This window comes from Aspergillus udagawae (genome assembly GCF_001078395.1).
Source record: "Aspergillus udagawae IFM 46973 DNA, scaffold_1, whole genome shotgun sequence".
Lineage (NCBI taxonomy): Eukaryota > Fungi > Ascomycota > Eurotiomycetes > Eurotiales > Aspergillaceae > Aspergillus > Aspergillus udagawae.
The window spans coordinates 4,015,903-4,031,285 of record NW_025091264.1 but is presented as its reverse complement, the minus strand read 5'-3'; the positions used below and the strand labels follow the sequence as shown (position 1 = coordinate 4,031,285).

At 50.4% G+C, this 15,383-nt stretch overlaps 5 protein-coding genes across 5 annotated transcripts; 2 read left to right on the top strand and 3 right to left on the bottom strand.

Moving 5' to 3' along the window:
- Window positions 1–1,390: 1,390 nt before the first annotated feature.
- Aud_001315 (IQ calmodulin-binding motif protein) lies at window positions 1,391–5,522 on the top strand (the record flags this gene model as incomplete). The annotated part of the gene is made up of 7 exons (XM_043286815.1): window positions 1,391–1,780; window positions 1,862–2,690; window positions 2,740–2,871; window positions 2,924–3,316; window positions 3,363–3,622; window positions 3,890–4,328; window positions 4,387–5,522. 7 exons carry the CDS (start codon window positions 1,391–1,393, stop codon window positions 5,520–5,522), a joined length of 3,579 nt encoding a protein of 1,192 aa, XP_043142750.1.
- Window positions 5,523–5,709: 187 nt separating this feature from the next.
- Aud_001314 (alpha-ketoacid dehydrogenase kinase family protein) lies at window positions 5,710–7,218 on the bottom strand (the record flags this gene model as incomplete). The annotated part of the gene is made up of 2 exons (XM_043286814.1): window positions 5,710–6,910; window positions 6,992–7,218. 2 exons carry the CDS (start codon window positions 7,216–7,218, stop codon window positions 5,710–5,712), a joined length of 1,428 nt encoding a protein of 475 aa, XP_043142749.1.
- Window positions 7,219–7,821: 603 nt separating this feature from the next.
- Window positions 7,822–8,210, bottom strand: Aud_001313 (uncharacterized protein; the record flags this gene model as incomplete). The annotated part of the gene is made up of 4 exons (XM_043286813.1): window positions 7,822–7,909; window positions 7,969–8,037; window positions 8,102–8,142; window positions 8,205–8,210. 4 exons carry the CDS (start codon window positions 8,208–8,210, stop codon window positions 7,822–7,824), a joined length of 204 nt encoding a protein of 67 aa, XP_043142748.1.
- A 1,229-nt stretch (window positions 8,211–9,439) lies between these two features.
- On the bottom strand, window positions 9,440–10,438 carry Aud_001312 (urea carboxylase-associated family protein; the record flags this gene model as incomplete). The annotated part of the gene is made up of 2 exons (XM_043286812.1): window positions 9,440–9,642; window positions 9,700–10,438. 2 exons carry the CDS (start codon window positions 10,436–10,438, stop codon window positions 9,440–9,442), a joined length of 942 nt encoding a protein of 313 aa, XP_043142747.1.
- Window positions 10,439–10,973: 535 nt separating this feature from the next.
- On the top strand, window positions 10,974–14,781 carry Aud_001311 (GTPase BMS1; the record flags this gene model as incomplete). The annotated part of the gene is made up of 4 exons (XM_043286811.1): window positions 10,974–11,031; window positions 11,132–11,202; window positions 11,268–11,357; window positions 11,437–14,781. 4 exons carry the CDS (start codon window positions 10,974–10,976, stop codon window positions 14,779–14,781), a joined length of 3,564 nt encoding a protein of 1,187 aa, XP_043142746.1.
- Between the last annotated feature and the right edge of the window lie 602 nt (window positions 14,782–15,383).

The window sequence follows — 15,383 nt, the reverse complement described above, 5'->3', positions numbered from 1 at the left end:
GAGAAGTCCGAACGATTAATAATGAGTATCGCACAGCCCAGGCGTTTAGCTCACTATTTCGGCAGTTTCCAATGGTAAACAGTACCCCAGCCAGCTGTGGAGTGACAAAGGGGGGATGCCCGAGGACCAGTCTGAAGCTATCGCAGTATCTCCGTTGCGGGGTAAAGTCCGTTATACTGAATACCAGCATGCGGCATTGGTTTCCTTATTTGCACGTTTACAAGTCAATACTAGATTAGACTGCCAAAGCAGACCGGTGTAGCTTGAGGTCCACTGTTGACGCTTGAGCTTTAGACTCAGCGACGGTGATTTCATACAGTCATCTAGAGAGGTACAGGTTAGTTCAATTGTGAACCTGTCTTCCAGAATCAAGACAAGTCTAGTTGACCCCCAAAGTTTGCGGCATTGATTGCAATAATGTAACAGATGATGCGGAAGCCTCCCATGAGCAGCTTTGAATGATATGGGGGAGTGAGCTAAATGAGGTCCAAGTGCTGATAACATGACAGATCCGAAACCCATCATGCCAGATGTACGTGCCTGTGAGGAACTACCTGATAACGATATACCTGTACACATCGACGGGAAATTTGTCTGGATATAGCAATGCTCGCCCTTTGCTCAGCTAGCATTTATTAGAATCTAGATTCGTGACGATGTGAAGTGACATGGACCAACCATTGCCACGGCCAACTAGACTACCTAACTAGTGCAACGCAGAGACCAGTGTCTGAGGATTCCAGTCGTGCTGTGGGCTTGTTGCATGACTTATCACCGTTGGGTGTATTCTTATGTGGGCAAGTCCACATGGTGACCCTGGGCTGGATATGATGTAGTAATCCGCCTGGGTTGATCGACGCTGTGACTAGGAATAAGCCATGACATGAGTAGTTAAACTGTTTAGTGGCTGCTAAGCTTCTTGACTACTTTAGTGGGTGGACCACTGGAGAGGGTGTTGAAACTGGATTATCGTACAGTCTCTGCGATGTTCGATGAGGGATCGATGATATGTCGATTGAAATGTATTCCCACCTATAGAAACCAGTTGATCGAGTTGCTCTGACTGAAGACTCCCAAAATATCAGGTCAAAAGAACTGAATACACATGTGAAATTAGAATATTATTTGGGTTTACTAGGAAATATAGATGATATATACCTGGAAATGCTGCCAGGGGTGCTAGCGCCTATGACGTCGGCTCGTCCGAGAGCCCGCTTAAAGTCCACGCTTTCGTCATACGCTGAACAGTTGAAGATGGTGATGGGGCAGAACATATTAATCTGAGTGGCTTCTGGGGGATAATCATGCTGCCTGTTTTCAGTTGTCAGTATGGCTCGCTAAGGTTAGTTCTAGAGCAGAAAGCCTTCTAAATATACGTCATTGAAAGGACATGTCTCAGACGCACCAGTTATCTGACCAGCCTTATGGCTCTACCCTCGCAGCGGTTCTGAGGCTGTCTGGAGCAGTTTTTTCAATCTGTCTGAGCTCCTTGGTCATTTGGATAGTGCGCCAACCAACGAGCGATAACCATACCTACTGCGACATGATCTCGGATAAGGTGTACCAGCTGTGCCACCACGACAAAACAGTAAGCTCAGAGCTTGCGAGGGATCCAAGTCAATCACCGGAAAAGTTGTTCCATAAGCTGTATCATGAGAACAAGCTGAAGGAGAAGCTCGTTGAAACCAAGCAGTCGACCACTGACAGTCAAGATGTTCTGCAGAGAGCGTATGAATGTGGGAACTGGGGAACAGCAAAACCGAGTAATCTATTTCTTAAGGTTAGATTGAATATCCCCTCACATTAAAACAGCGATCATGGTAGATATGAAGAGATTATTTCTGACCTGCACTCATCAAAGATATACCACGACGCTCTCTGTACATTGGACAAAAATCCTCTGGGAGGAGTCGTCTCTCCACCACTGATGGGCAGTCACGGAGTCGTTCCCTTGACCATCGTGGCCCCGTTGCCGGATCTGTGTCGGCATGTGGCAAACTGTATTGCTCGAGCTGAAAAGGAGGTATTCTTGGGGACCAATTACTGGATCTACTCCGATGCATCGACCCTCGTAACCAACGCGTTTCGAGAACTGTCAAGACGAGCAGGCGAGCGGGGGAGCAAAGTGGTTGTGAAAGTGTTATACGACCGGGGAAGTCCTCAACAGCTCTGGGATAATCATCTGAGCGTCGGTGAGAAGCAGTATGCAGATCCAAATGGCAAAGTCCGACTGCCTCCTGCAAGAGAAATCCCCAACCTTGACCTTCAAGTCGTCAACTACCACCGCCCTATCTTTGGAACTTTTCACGCCAAATTCATGGTCATTGATCGAAGGGTTGCTTTGCTTCAGAGCAGTAATGTTCAGGACAACGACAACCTCGAGATGATGGTCCATGTCGAAGGACCCATTGTGGACTCGTTCTATGACACCGCGCTGATCTCGTGGGGGAAAGTATTCCAAACGACCCTTCCAATGCTGTCCTCTCCGGCCGCAAGCGCCGGCATTCCCAGCATTTCTGCTCAGCATTCACAGGTTGAGTCTAATGAAGACCTACGTTCTTCGTTACCTGAGCACACGACGCAGGACCCTCATTATGATTCTGATATCCAGCACGAGGCGCAAAGGGTCAACGACACGATTCGTCCCCGAGCAGGGGAATCAAAAAGCCAAGCGGTCACTCGCCATCTGAGTATGTTTCCGGCCCCTGTGGATGGACTGCAAGCTAAATAATCGTTCAGATACTACAATTCAGCGAGACACAACCGGCGACGCCCCAGATAGCGACCAGGAACCACCAATGCGACCATACATGACTCTACCACCTCACAAGCCATTTCCTATGGCCGTGGTCAACAGAGAACCCTGGGGAGGCAAGTTCCTCTATTGGTACTTGAAAAGAACCAACTGCTAACAATACTTTAGCGCCAAACCATACCAGCATCTACACTCCACAAAATTCAGCCTTCCTCTCCGCCTTCAGACACGCGAAGCACTCCATCTTCGTCCAGACTCCAAACATGAACGCAGAGCCAATACTGCAGGCACTACTTGACGCAGTCCGTCGCGGTGTAACCGTCACATGCTATCTCTGCCTTGGCTACAACGACGCAGGCCAACTCCTTCCCTTCCAGAACGGAACGAACGAGATGACCGCGAATCGACTATACCGCTCCCTGCATACGGACGAAGAACGCTCGCGACTGCGCATATACAACTACGTAGGCAAAGACCAGACCAAACCAATCCACAATAAATACAAAAAGCGAAGCTGCCACATTAAACTTATGATCATTGACGAGCGGGTGGCTATACAGGGTGAGTACTACCCGACCCCACACATACAATCGTACTGACAACTCAGGAAATGGAAATCTCGATACGCAATCCTTCTACCACAGCCAGGAAGTGAACCTCCTCCTCGACTCGCCGCTTGTATGCCGTATCTGGTTGGAGCAGATAAACCAGAACCAGAACACGGCGATTTACGGCGCTGTGAGCACCGAGGACGGGTGCTGGCATGATCCGGTTAGTGGTGAGATACCCAAGGGTTCTATTGGGATTGACCCCGGACGCTTCAGTTGGGCTAAAGGAGTGGTTGGTGCTGTACAAAGGGTGAGAGGTGTTGGAGGATTCTAATGATTCTAATTTTGCTCATTTTGGCCGGTATATATTGGCTTTTATTGTCGTCTATATTGTTTTGGGTGAGCTGTCGCCATCTACTTAGTGTATATATCCTTCAGTCCAGCTTGACTATATCTCGAGATGTGTTGGCAAGTGACGGTCATGATCATACATTGGATGTATTGTGTTGGACATGTACTACTATCCTGTGGCACGTTTGAGCGCCAATGTCTTTTAAGTGATACCTTCAATGCAACCTCACGCTAGCGTCTAGCATACAAACCAAGATCGCTGCTGAAGAGACGCCTGCACATTAAATCAAGTATCATTATCACCAATCTTCCATTCCATCGACCTGAGAGTACTCGATCCTTCAACAGCATGTCCTGCCCATACGACAAACCAATCATTGACATCACCCAGTATGTATTCCACTACAACATCGACGACGAAAAGGCCTGGTCAGCTGCGCGCGTGGCCCTCCTAGACGCCATGGGATGCGCCATCGAAACACTCTTCACGAGCGAGGAGTGCCAGAAACTATTGGGCCCCGCTGTACCAGGCACAGAGGTCCCGAACGGCTTCCGACTGCCAGGGACAAATCTCAGCCTGGACCCGGTCAAGGGAGCATTCGACATAGGCACTTTAATCCGGTACCTGGATCATAATGACGCGCTAGGCGGCGCAGAATGGGGCCATCCCTCTGGTAGCTAGACTTGTCCTCCATATCGAGCTGAGTAGTACTGACTGACGACGGGGCATAGATAACCTCGGCGCCATCCTCGCAGTCGCAGACTGGCTATGTCGCGCCTCCGCATCAGGGAGATGCAAACACACCGGCCCCCCACTCACAATGCGCACGTTGCTCACCGCGCTCATAAAAGCATACGAGATCCAAGGCTGCTACCAGATCAGCAACGCCTTCAATGCCTTTGGCATCGACCACGTCATCCTTGTCAAGCTGGCCTCAGCCGCCGTCGTGGCCTGGCTCCTCGGTCTAACCGAGGAGCAGACGCTGGCGACGCTCTCGCATGTCTGGATGGATGGCCAGCCGAGCAGGGTGTACAGGACGGGCGCAAACACAATACCACGGAAAGGGTGGGCGGCGGGTGATGCGTGCATGCGCGCGGTGCATTTGGCTCTGCTCGTGCGCGCTGGACAGCCTGGTGCACCGACGCCGCTGAGTTCGTTGCCATTTGGGTTCTATGCGCGGACCTTTGGTGCGAATGGGTTCGAGATGCCACGGCCATTTGGGATGTGGGCGATACAGAATGTCCTGTTCAAGGTTATGCCGGTCGAGGGCCATGGAATTGCGGCTGTTGAGGCGGCGCTTGTGCAACTTGGTAAGCTCCGGGCGAGAGGGCTAGGACCGGAATGCATTGCAAGGGTTGAGGTTCGGACGACCCGAGCGGCAGATTCGATCATCAATAAGCGAGGGCAGCTGCATAATGCTGCCGATCGTGATCATTGCATCCAGTACGTGATTGCGCTCGCCTTTCTGAAGGGCTCGGCGCCGGAGGCGAGGGACTATCGAGATGAAAGTTACTGGGCGAGGAGCGAGGAGCTGGCTTCTCTACGAGAGCGGATCTTCATTCACGTTGACGAGCACCTTACGAGAGACTATTTGGATCTGAGTAAGAAAAGCATCGGCTCTGCACTCACGGTTCACCTGCTGGATAGCTCTGAACTGCCCGAAGTGTTGGTAGAGTACCCTGCCGGTCATGTGCGAAATCCTGCCACAGCTCGCGCGGTGCAAGAGAAGTTCGCCAAAAACATGCGACTAATGTTCACCGAGAAGGAGATCTCGGAGATCCTCCAAGAGGTTGAGAAGGACGATCTACTCATCATGGATTTCGTCGAGCTTTTCGCGAGGCAATCATCACCAGATCCGAGATTGTAGTGGCAATGCAGGAGTGAGACGTTCATTGTCATCAAGGGAAAAGAAAGGTTTATCTGAATGTCTTAATGTGACAAGAGTAGCCAGCATGTGGTACGTGAATGAGGTAATTTATCTTTGAAGCGCTTCATGGCAGCGTTCATCACAGTGGTGAGCGGCCCAGGCAACCCGTCAGGACCCCAATAAACGACTACTCAATCTTGCCAACTCCTTGAAGAGTAAGATAAACATCTGTCCCCCAGCCCCATAGACTCTGAATAGCGATACTGCCACCAAAGTATTCCGCGTACGCTCTGCTAAGCGGCAATCCATATCCAAGTCCCGCAATACTGCTCAGCTGGCCTCCACTAGCAGACATTGTGTTCAGGGCATCGAGATTTCCGTTATCCGAGTCCAGCAGGTTTGAATCGGAGAACGTAGTAAAACTATAGGACCAGATGTTGGGTAATACCTCACGGGGGATGCCACCACCCCTGTCCCGTATTCTAATGGTTATGCTCTGCGAGGACGGTGTTGAGAATTTAATTGACTCATTGGCATCTGCCGTACCAACCACGGTGTCCGTCTCGAAGCCAACATCGGCATCAGGGTAGATACCTGGGGCACTTGACGTTCTCCCAAGCGCATCGTAGGTCTGATGGATCGGAACGTCTGGCGCTGCAGCAATCGTAACTTCAATGGGCTCACGCTCGTTTCCTGACTCAATAACTGCGCGAAATGCATTCTTCAGAAGTTCGGTGATGATGTACTCAACATGCACGGGTACGTGCGCAAACGTGGCGTCCGGTTGACCCCCGATCTTTAGGCGCGGCCGCACGCCATATTTCAACTCACAGATCTCCCCAACAAAATCTTCGCATACCTTCACGATGCGAGCCGGCTGTAGGGCCGTGTCAATCACACCTATATAATTCGACGGGACGGTGTTCTCAGACGACTGCTCTTTTCTGGAACTGACATCACTAACTGGCTGTGAGGCAAAGTGAAGGGCCAGATGTTGCTCTGCTATAAGCCGGGTGCCAATCCTCGCTCGTAGATGGGTGTCTAGAAAACGAGTCACATCGGCTGGACTGATATATTTCCGGCATTCAAGAAATCCCCGTGCCAGTATTGGTATTGTATTTGCATGTGTATGCACTAGGTCCGCCAGTACATCTGCGAACTTATTCTCCTCTTCCAGCGTTGCGACCTGCCGTTGCTGATAGGGCAGAAGAGTTGATAAGGAGTGGACGTAATTATTATAGATATTCGAGATGTGTGGGTTCGAAACGACGATGAAAGGGAGGTTTCGTAACGCTTGTATACGAGATGCCAGTCGGGCAGGTAGAAGGGATAGTGTGAAATTCGCAGACGCGAGTAACGCCTCTTTTGACAAAGGCGGGCGTCCGTGCCTGAAGGGAGACAGTGGTCAGAAAAATGATCAGATGTTTTCACAAAAAAAAAAAAAGAAAAAAAAATCTGCAGTGCCTCACTTGAGTAGATCTGCAAGCGTCAGTGGACATCGACGGCTAGCCGCAAGACGCGCAACTTCATCATTCGCGCCATGTGCAAATGGCTGATGTAGAGCCGACTCATGTTGATCTAGAGGTGGTGATGTCGAGTAAAATCGCACCTTGTAAAGGGGGTGAGAAGGCGATTGAACCTTCACCTGATGCTTGTATCTTAGAGGCGAGACCCTAAGAAGTTTTGTGGCTGTCATCATGGACGCTAGCCATCATGAACGAGCTGAGCGACAATGGTTGAGTCAAGTCATTGATATGGGGTACTGACGATGACTTCACCTTAACTCCGGATCGCCGTCGCAATGAGACTTTACCGAAAATGGATATTGACACGTGATAGGTGTCCCCTAAGCCAGGATCGGCGCATAACATGGATCTCGATGCGCCTTCACCAAAGTGCAACTCTCTCCGACGTGAACCCATCAGCATCGGTATTTCACTTTTATAGGTCTGTCTTGATACCTTGTTTTAGTGATGAATAGAGCCTCTGGCCTCCACTACATGATTCTTTCTTTTTGTGCTCTAGTCGTTCATTACTATCTGGCAGTCGATGTCGGTTACGGAATAGAGGAGGACTCGGAGTCATTCCGAAAGGAATTACCACATCATAAGTATACCAGTAGACTATCTATAACGCATACATATAGCTACACATAACTGTAGCCGAGGTCCAGCCCTGACGTTATGGCGTTCAGATAGGGTATCTTCCTCCGAAAATCATTGGGATCCACCAAGCTAGGTTCTATGGAGGATGAACGACGGGTGAAGAGAGAGTCGAGAGCCCTAGTCGGCACCTTGCATCACTGGATCTTGACTTCTTGATCCTTCTCGACATGGACGTGGGGGTTGCTCTCGAGGATACCGACATGCTCCTCTGGGAATTCAACGCTGATTGAAAGTCAGCCGAATAATTTCCAACTCTGCAGTGCAAAAGAACAATGCCATACGTGAACGCCTTGATGAGAGTGAACTCGTGCTTGATGGTTCCCCCTTGTTCCTGGGCCACCTTCTTTGCGCTAGATGGGAAGAGGTAGACGTAAGCATATGCGGCTGGAAGTCTATCATCAAAAGGGGCCTCACTTCTCCAGCTCCTCGTGTGGAGCATCCGGTTTCAGGGTGATCTAGAATACGCAGATCAGTCAGAGTCTCCGTAGATGATGAGGCTTGTCAAAAGGGGGACGACAGACATTGTAGAGAGGCATGTTCAGAGACGCTATGGGGATGCTATTAAGGGTAATGAATTCTTGACTGTTGCGACAGGCAGAGATGACGATGTGAGAGTCTGGTCGGAAGGCAAGGTATAATATCGTAAGAGAGTAACAGAATGGGTCAGGTGGGTAACTCGAGGGGAGAGGGACAATTTATATGGCCTGCGGGGATCCCAGACTGGAAGTGAAAGGGGTCTGATAAGGAAGCAGCTGGAGAGGGGAAACTATGGGAAGGCAACCACACCTGTCGGCTCCAAAGTCGTGCCTCGGGGCTTACGCTATCAGAACCATACAATAATGAGCATTCAAACTACGAATAACAGAGCTGATTCGTGGCGTATCCATCTAACTCAGAACATTCTGAAACATCTGCGTGATATGTTACAGCGATAGAGATTGCAATGGTGTTGTCATTGCGGGAAATCAGAGAATTGAATGTTTACGCCCCACCCACGCAACTACTGTACTGCAGATGGAAGCAATCGCAACATAGGCTTTAAAACAACTTTTCTGATTGTATGCACTTGTGCAGGTCGAGCAAGATGACGCTATTCTGCCAACAAATTAATCAGCCCGATAGATCTATGCACTGACAAGGTGGGGTGACAAGGCTCCGCGCATCTGCAGTAGCAGCACGATGACGATGACGAGTGAGCGGATGTAGGCGGGGCAATCGGGTCACGTGTCGGTACACAAAGTGCTCTACAGCCCTAGAACATCACTTCAGATGACTTCTTTGGAGCATTGTATAATGAATTGAACTGGTTTGTAGATTTTACCTACTCAGTACCTGCGGTAATTGCTAGTCTTCCGTGGGATCTGTCTGCCATTTGTGGGAATTGTCGGCCGGGGTTGGACTTCTTTTTGACAAGATACTTTACCAATGCTTTCCTTGACCGAGCACGGTGAGAATTGAGAGCTCTCTCGAGCTCATTGTCCGAATGAATGACTGGCGCCTTATGAATTTTGGGTCTGAGGGGATTATCAAGCCTTAATATTCGCAAGCATGCTTCGAATTTAGGAATGCTGACACTGGAAGGACGCTGTGGTCTGGTCTCGCCTCTTCAGAACAGAAAGGGCGACTTCCCCGTTTCGACCAGCTGAAGTTCACTCGTGATAGGAACAGAAAATACAGTACTGTTCAATATGCAAAGTCGGACTCCCTTTGCAAAGCGCTTCCTAGGAGGTACAAAATGGCTCATGGACGCAACTATAGACCAACATAGCCACTATCATCAGTTTCCCGTCGTGGCATTTGCAACCCATGCAGTCCCCTATAATTGGGGCTCTCAGGCTGTTTCCAACCATCCAGTATCTTGGGATCAGCCAGCTTGTACACCTCCACACCCAGTGGACGGGTAGTAGCTCCCATTTTCTCGCCCTTCGCCTCCCATCCCCATTGAGAGAGATCTCCTGCAGTTGACTCATTAGCATCTAGTCCCCAGTCTGGACTCAACACGGAAAGCATACCTCCAGGGCAGGCAGACAGTGCACAGAGCACATCTACTTCAGCAAAGAACTCGAAGTATTCTCCCGGCTTAGCTGGCGATGTCTCCATGAAGTACTTTCCTTGCTCATCCAAACCCGTTACCTGAAAGACGTTAAGCACATCATGAACATCCAATTCAGTCAAGCCATAAGGCATGACCGCGCGTGTCAAGTTCGAGTGGCAGTGGAAGTCAAAGGTTTCTCCACCCATAAGTAGATTGACATAGGGATCGCATCTGGTTCCAAGCAAATCATGAACACGTCCACCCCATTGCGAAGTACCAAAGCCAGCGCCCTCCTTCCGCTGGCCGTTGACTTCCAAAACCTCATGTAATTGTCCACCATTCAGGGAGTCTCCAGTTATGGTGACGAGGGGGCGCAGATATGGCAGGTTTGACCACAGGCGGTCACCGACCGACACATGGGAAGCGTGGATTTGACGCGTGCGAGCAGCCCAAAGTCGCTCTCGGGGGTTATTCGCATTCCAAATGTTAAGGTCGCCCACTTGGGGCCCTTTTGGTGTAGTCAGGCGACAGATATGCCCGGCTGGCACAACCCAGGCCTGTCCAGAGCAGGGACGAATAGTGAATGATGTCTCGAGAATCCTCCCTGAATCGCTGGAAGCACTCTCCGAGATATTCCTATAGACTTGGGACGTCCCATACACTGCTGAATCCTTAGCGGCAGTGTACGCAGGCGGAGGCCGACGAGGTGTAGTCATTATTATGGATGTGTTCGCTGAAAACCGTTGCTATTACGCTGATTCAAAGCCGAATGACAGTTTGCGCCAGGGGATAACCTCTGGCTTTAATAGGGAGCCAATTCGGCTTCATTCCCGAGGCGGCCGCATGCCACATGGGGTCAAGCCCCGCTCATACCCCAAGATCCCAAGTTTATCAGCCTTTTTGGTTACGAGATGGATACTGAACTCTCTGTCTCTCCATATATCCCGGGCCGGATTCTAGGGCACTGCCCTTATCGCTCATGACCGGGCCGGAGTGGGTCCAATAACGGCATGTCTGGTCAGGTGACAATAATTCTGCCCCAGGCAATAAGGCCACAACCTTCAAGCAAAAACTTTTTTTGATTGATATCGGCGGGAAGAAATTCCGCGCCGGCAAAAGGAAATAATAATTTTGGGTCTAGCTTGATAGAACATCAGAAGGTGTCGTCAGTTTTGCTTCGCTTTGCGCTGAAATCTTTTCATCAATAGGAAATTAGTTTTCCTTAGAGGTCATAGACCTCGAATTACCAAGATGGAGGATCAGTCAAACAGGGCGCATCGGCCGCCAAAGGAGAAAAAGAAATACAGTGGTATGTTCAGTGCTTGACAAGCTCGTTATACAGACTCGACATCTTGGCTTGACATTTTCTCTGTGAGAATAAAATACTGATATGATACCTGGCTCCGCAGGTCCTAACCCGAAGGCATTCGCATTCTCGAATCCTGGAAAGGGTGGCAGACAGGCTGCGCGATCCCACGATGTATGCTTTCTCCCTTGCACCCTCATCTCCGCAGAACTTGTCCGCTGATTCTTATACCAATCTAGATCAAAGAGAAGAGGCTACATGTACCCTTGGTGGATCGTCTGCCCGAAGAGGCTCCCCCGCTTGTGGTTGCGGTTGTTGGACCTCCAGGTGTAAGTTTTCCGCTTGATGATGACGACCATTCCAAAGAAAGTTTGAGAAGATGGTTCTGACAGTCGCTCACTTTTGCAGGTTGGAAAAACCACCCTTATTAAGTCCTTGATTCGTCGTTATACGAAACAGACACTCAGTACACCAAAAGGGCCTCTGACGGTGGTGACGGCCAAACGCCGACGGCTCACAATTATTGAATGTCCTTCCGACTCCCTTGCTAGCATGATCGATATCTCGAAAATTGCGGACATTGTTCTTCTGATGATCGACGGCAATTATGGGTTCGAGATGGAGACCATGGAGTTCCTCAATGTCTTGGCCTCCAGTGGTATGCCTGGAAATGTGTTCGGCATTCTGACGCATCTGGATCTTTTCAAGAAGCAAAGCACCCTTCGCGCGGCGAAAAAAAGATTGAAGCACCGTTTCTGGAGTGAACTCTACAACGGCGCAAAGCTTTTTTACCTTTCTGGAGTGGTGAACGGCCGCTATCCTGACCGCGAAATTCATAATCTCTCCCGCTTCCTGTCCGTCATGAAGAATCCTCGGCCGTTGGTTTGGCGAAACTCTCACCCTTACGCGCTTGCAGATCGGTTTCTAGATATCACACCTCCAACCCAGATAGAAGAGAATCCCAAGTGCGACCGGACCGTCGCGCTGTACGGATACCTGAGGGGAACGAACTTTCCCGCTCAAGGTGCACGAGTTCACGTTCCTGGCGTTGGCGACTTGACAGTTGCTGGTATTGAAGCCCTCCCAGACCCGTGTCCGACCCCGTACATGGACCAGCAACTTGCCAAGACATCTGGCAGGTCAAGCAAACGCAGACTAGGCGAGAAGCAAAAACTCCTATTCGCTCCCATGTCAGATGTCGGTGGTGTTTTGGTCGATAAGGATGCCGTATACATTGACGTCAAGACATCGAATTTCGAACGAGGTGAAGATGAGGACGATCAAGATCGCGGCTTCGGAGAGCAGTTGGTTGTCGGTTTGCAGGGTGAGCGCAAATTGCTTGGTGAGGCAGAGGGCGGTGTCCGTCTCTTCAGCGGTGGTGAGGTTCTAGAAAAGGCGGATGACGAGGGGGACAATGTCGGCAGAAAAGAGAGGAGAAAAGTGAGAGTCATGGAAGGAGAGAACGATCAACAGGAACTGTCGGATGAGGATGAAGGGTTCGAAAGCAGAGAAGACGAAGAATTAGATGAGGTTGGAGAAGGCGACGATCTCAGCGATGAGGAGGATGGTGACCTGGAAGATGTCTCCGCCCCACCAGATTTTGAAGAGAACTTCAAAGAAAGGCAGAATGGCAGTGCCCATCGTGAAGAAGGGGATCTTGCCTTTGCGGACAGTGATTCCGACCTAGGTTCCATCTCGTCCGTTGAGGATCAAGAGCTCGAAAGCGACGTTGACGAGGACGACGTGGAGGAGGAGGAGGAGGAGGAGGATGATGATGGCGCGCTTCGTTGGAAAGAAAACATGATTGCCAATGCGAAGGCCCTTCATGGCAAGCGACCAAAGTTCCGTGTTGCTGACCTTTCGCGGATGATGTACGACGAGTCTATTGCCCCAGCAGATGTGGTGAGGAGATGGCGGGGCGAAGAAGATGAGGAAGAAGAATTCGCAGACGAGGAGCGAGAAGAGGATGAAGACGATTTCTTCAAGAAGACCAACACGGAGAAGGAAGAGCAATCGGATTATCGTGCTGTTCCTGAATTTGATTATGAGAAACTGGAACAAAAATGGCAAGACAGTGATATGATCGACGCTCTTCGGAGTCGTTTCGCTACCGCTAAACTCTCTGGTGGGGATGACGATGATGACGACGTGGACGACGATGATCTCGATGATGCTTTTGACGAAGACGACGAGGGAGACGGCGCTTTTGAGGATCTCGAGACCGGCGAGGTGTTCAATGGACTCTCCGACAACGAAGACGGAGAGGACACTAAGAAGGAGGAAGGTCCAGTGGATCTAGAGGCCGAACGTGAACGCAACGCGAAGAAGAAAGAAGAACTGCGACTGCGATTCGAGGAAGAAGACCGCGAAGGTTTTGCCAACTCGAAAGACAATGCACGACAGGCAGGTGCAGGCGGAGAAGAAGAATTCGGCGAGGACCAATGGTACGAGCTGCAAAAGGCGAAGCTGCAAAAGCAGCAGGACATCAACCGCGCTGAATTCGAAACTCTTGACCCTGCCTCGAGGGCCAGAGCAGAAGGCTTCAGAGCTGGAACCTATGCCCGGATAGTCCTCGAGAAAGTGCCATGCGAGTTCGCTACCAAGTTCAACCCTCGATTCCCAGTGATCGTTGGCGGTCTGGCCCCCACCGAAGATCGATTCGGTTACGTGCAGGTCCGAATCAAGAGGCACCGTTGGCACAAAAAGATCTTGAAGACCAATGATCCTCTGATTTTCTCCTTGGGTTGGCGTCGCTTCCAGACCCTGCCCATCTACAGTACATCTGACAGTCGAACACGAAACCGCATGCTTAAATATACCCCTGAGCACATGCATTGCTTTGCTACCTTCTACGGCCCGCTTGTCGCGCCGAACACAGGTTTCAGCTGTGTACAGTCGCTCTCGAAGAAGACGCCAGGCTTCCGCATTGCGGCCACTGGTGTAGTATTGAGTGTGGACGAACACACGGAGATCGTCAAGAAGTTGAAGCTTACCGGTGTGCCTTACAAGATCTTCAAGAACACCGCCTTCATCAAAGACATGTTCAACTCGTCGATTGAAATTGCCAAGTTCGAGGGTGCTTCGATCCGAACTGTCTCCGGCATTCGTGGTCAGATCAAACGAGCCCTCAGCAAACCCGAAGGATGCTTCCGTGCCACTTTTGAGGATAAGATCCTGATGAGCGACATCGTCTTCCTGCGTGCATGGTACCCGATTAAGCCACACCGTTTCTACAACCCGGTGACGAACCTGCTCGACTTGGACGAAGAAGGTTCGGGCGATAGCGGTTGGCTGGGTATGCGTCTGACCGGTGAGGTGCGTCGCGAGAAGGGTATCCCCACTCCGCAGAATAAAGACTCAGCCTATCGCCCGATTGAGCGGCCTACTCGTCATTTCAACCCTCTTCGCGTGCCACGGCAGCTGGCCGCAGACCTCCCCTTCAAATCCCAGATCACCCGGATGAAGCCACATAAGGACAAGACCTACATGCAGAAACGCGCGGTGGTGCTTGGAGGAGAGGAGAAGAAGGCGCGAGACCTTATGCAGAAACTCACCACTCTGCGGAATGAGAAGCAGGCCAAACGAGCCGCGAAGCAAGAGGAGCGTCGTAAGGTGTACCGTGCCAAGGTCGCGGAAAGTCTTGAAAAGAAAGCGGAGCGAGAGAAGCGGGAGCGTGACGAATATTGGCGACGGGAAGGGAGGAAGCGGAAGAACCAAGACGCAGAAGGTGGAGGAGGCAAGAAACGCAAGTGATATCAGCTCTGCTTCGGTTACCATGTCCCTTCGTCTTACAATATCCCATGGGTCTGTTCGGTTGTCAAAAGTCTCTTTTAAGTGGTACTGTCCATGCAGTATCCACGTACATATTGCATTGTGGATGGCGTTGTTTGATTCAACCTTCCGATCTGGATATCTATTCTTCTAAATACCTCCAGATGTCTGTTTTATATATATATATATATATATATAATATATGTATGTATTATATCAGTCAATATACAGTAGATCTGATTTACCGCATTCAGCCTGTTGCTCTGATCTGAAAAGGCACTAGAGTGCAAAATCAGCACGTGACCCGTGGCGCGAAACGCGTCCTCTCGATGACCACCAAATCAATTCCATGATCAAGGAAGAGTAAGCGTCCAATTGTTACTTTTCAATCTTATCTGTGAAGGGAATATATACCACATGCCTTCCTGCATTATTGTCCCTTGGCTGTTGACAGACTTCTAACTAATTGTCTATTATCGGGACGTGACGCAGTGTGGGGACGGAAGTTGTTGACAGTTGAATCATCGAGTGGCTGATGCCGTCGCCGGGGTCGCCGCTTGTGCTGTCGCATTTCGCAATCACGC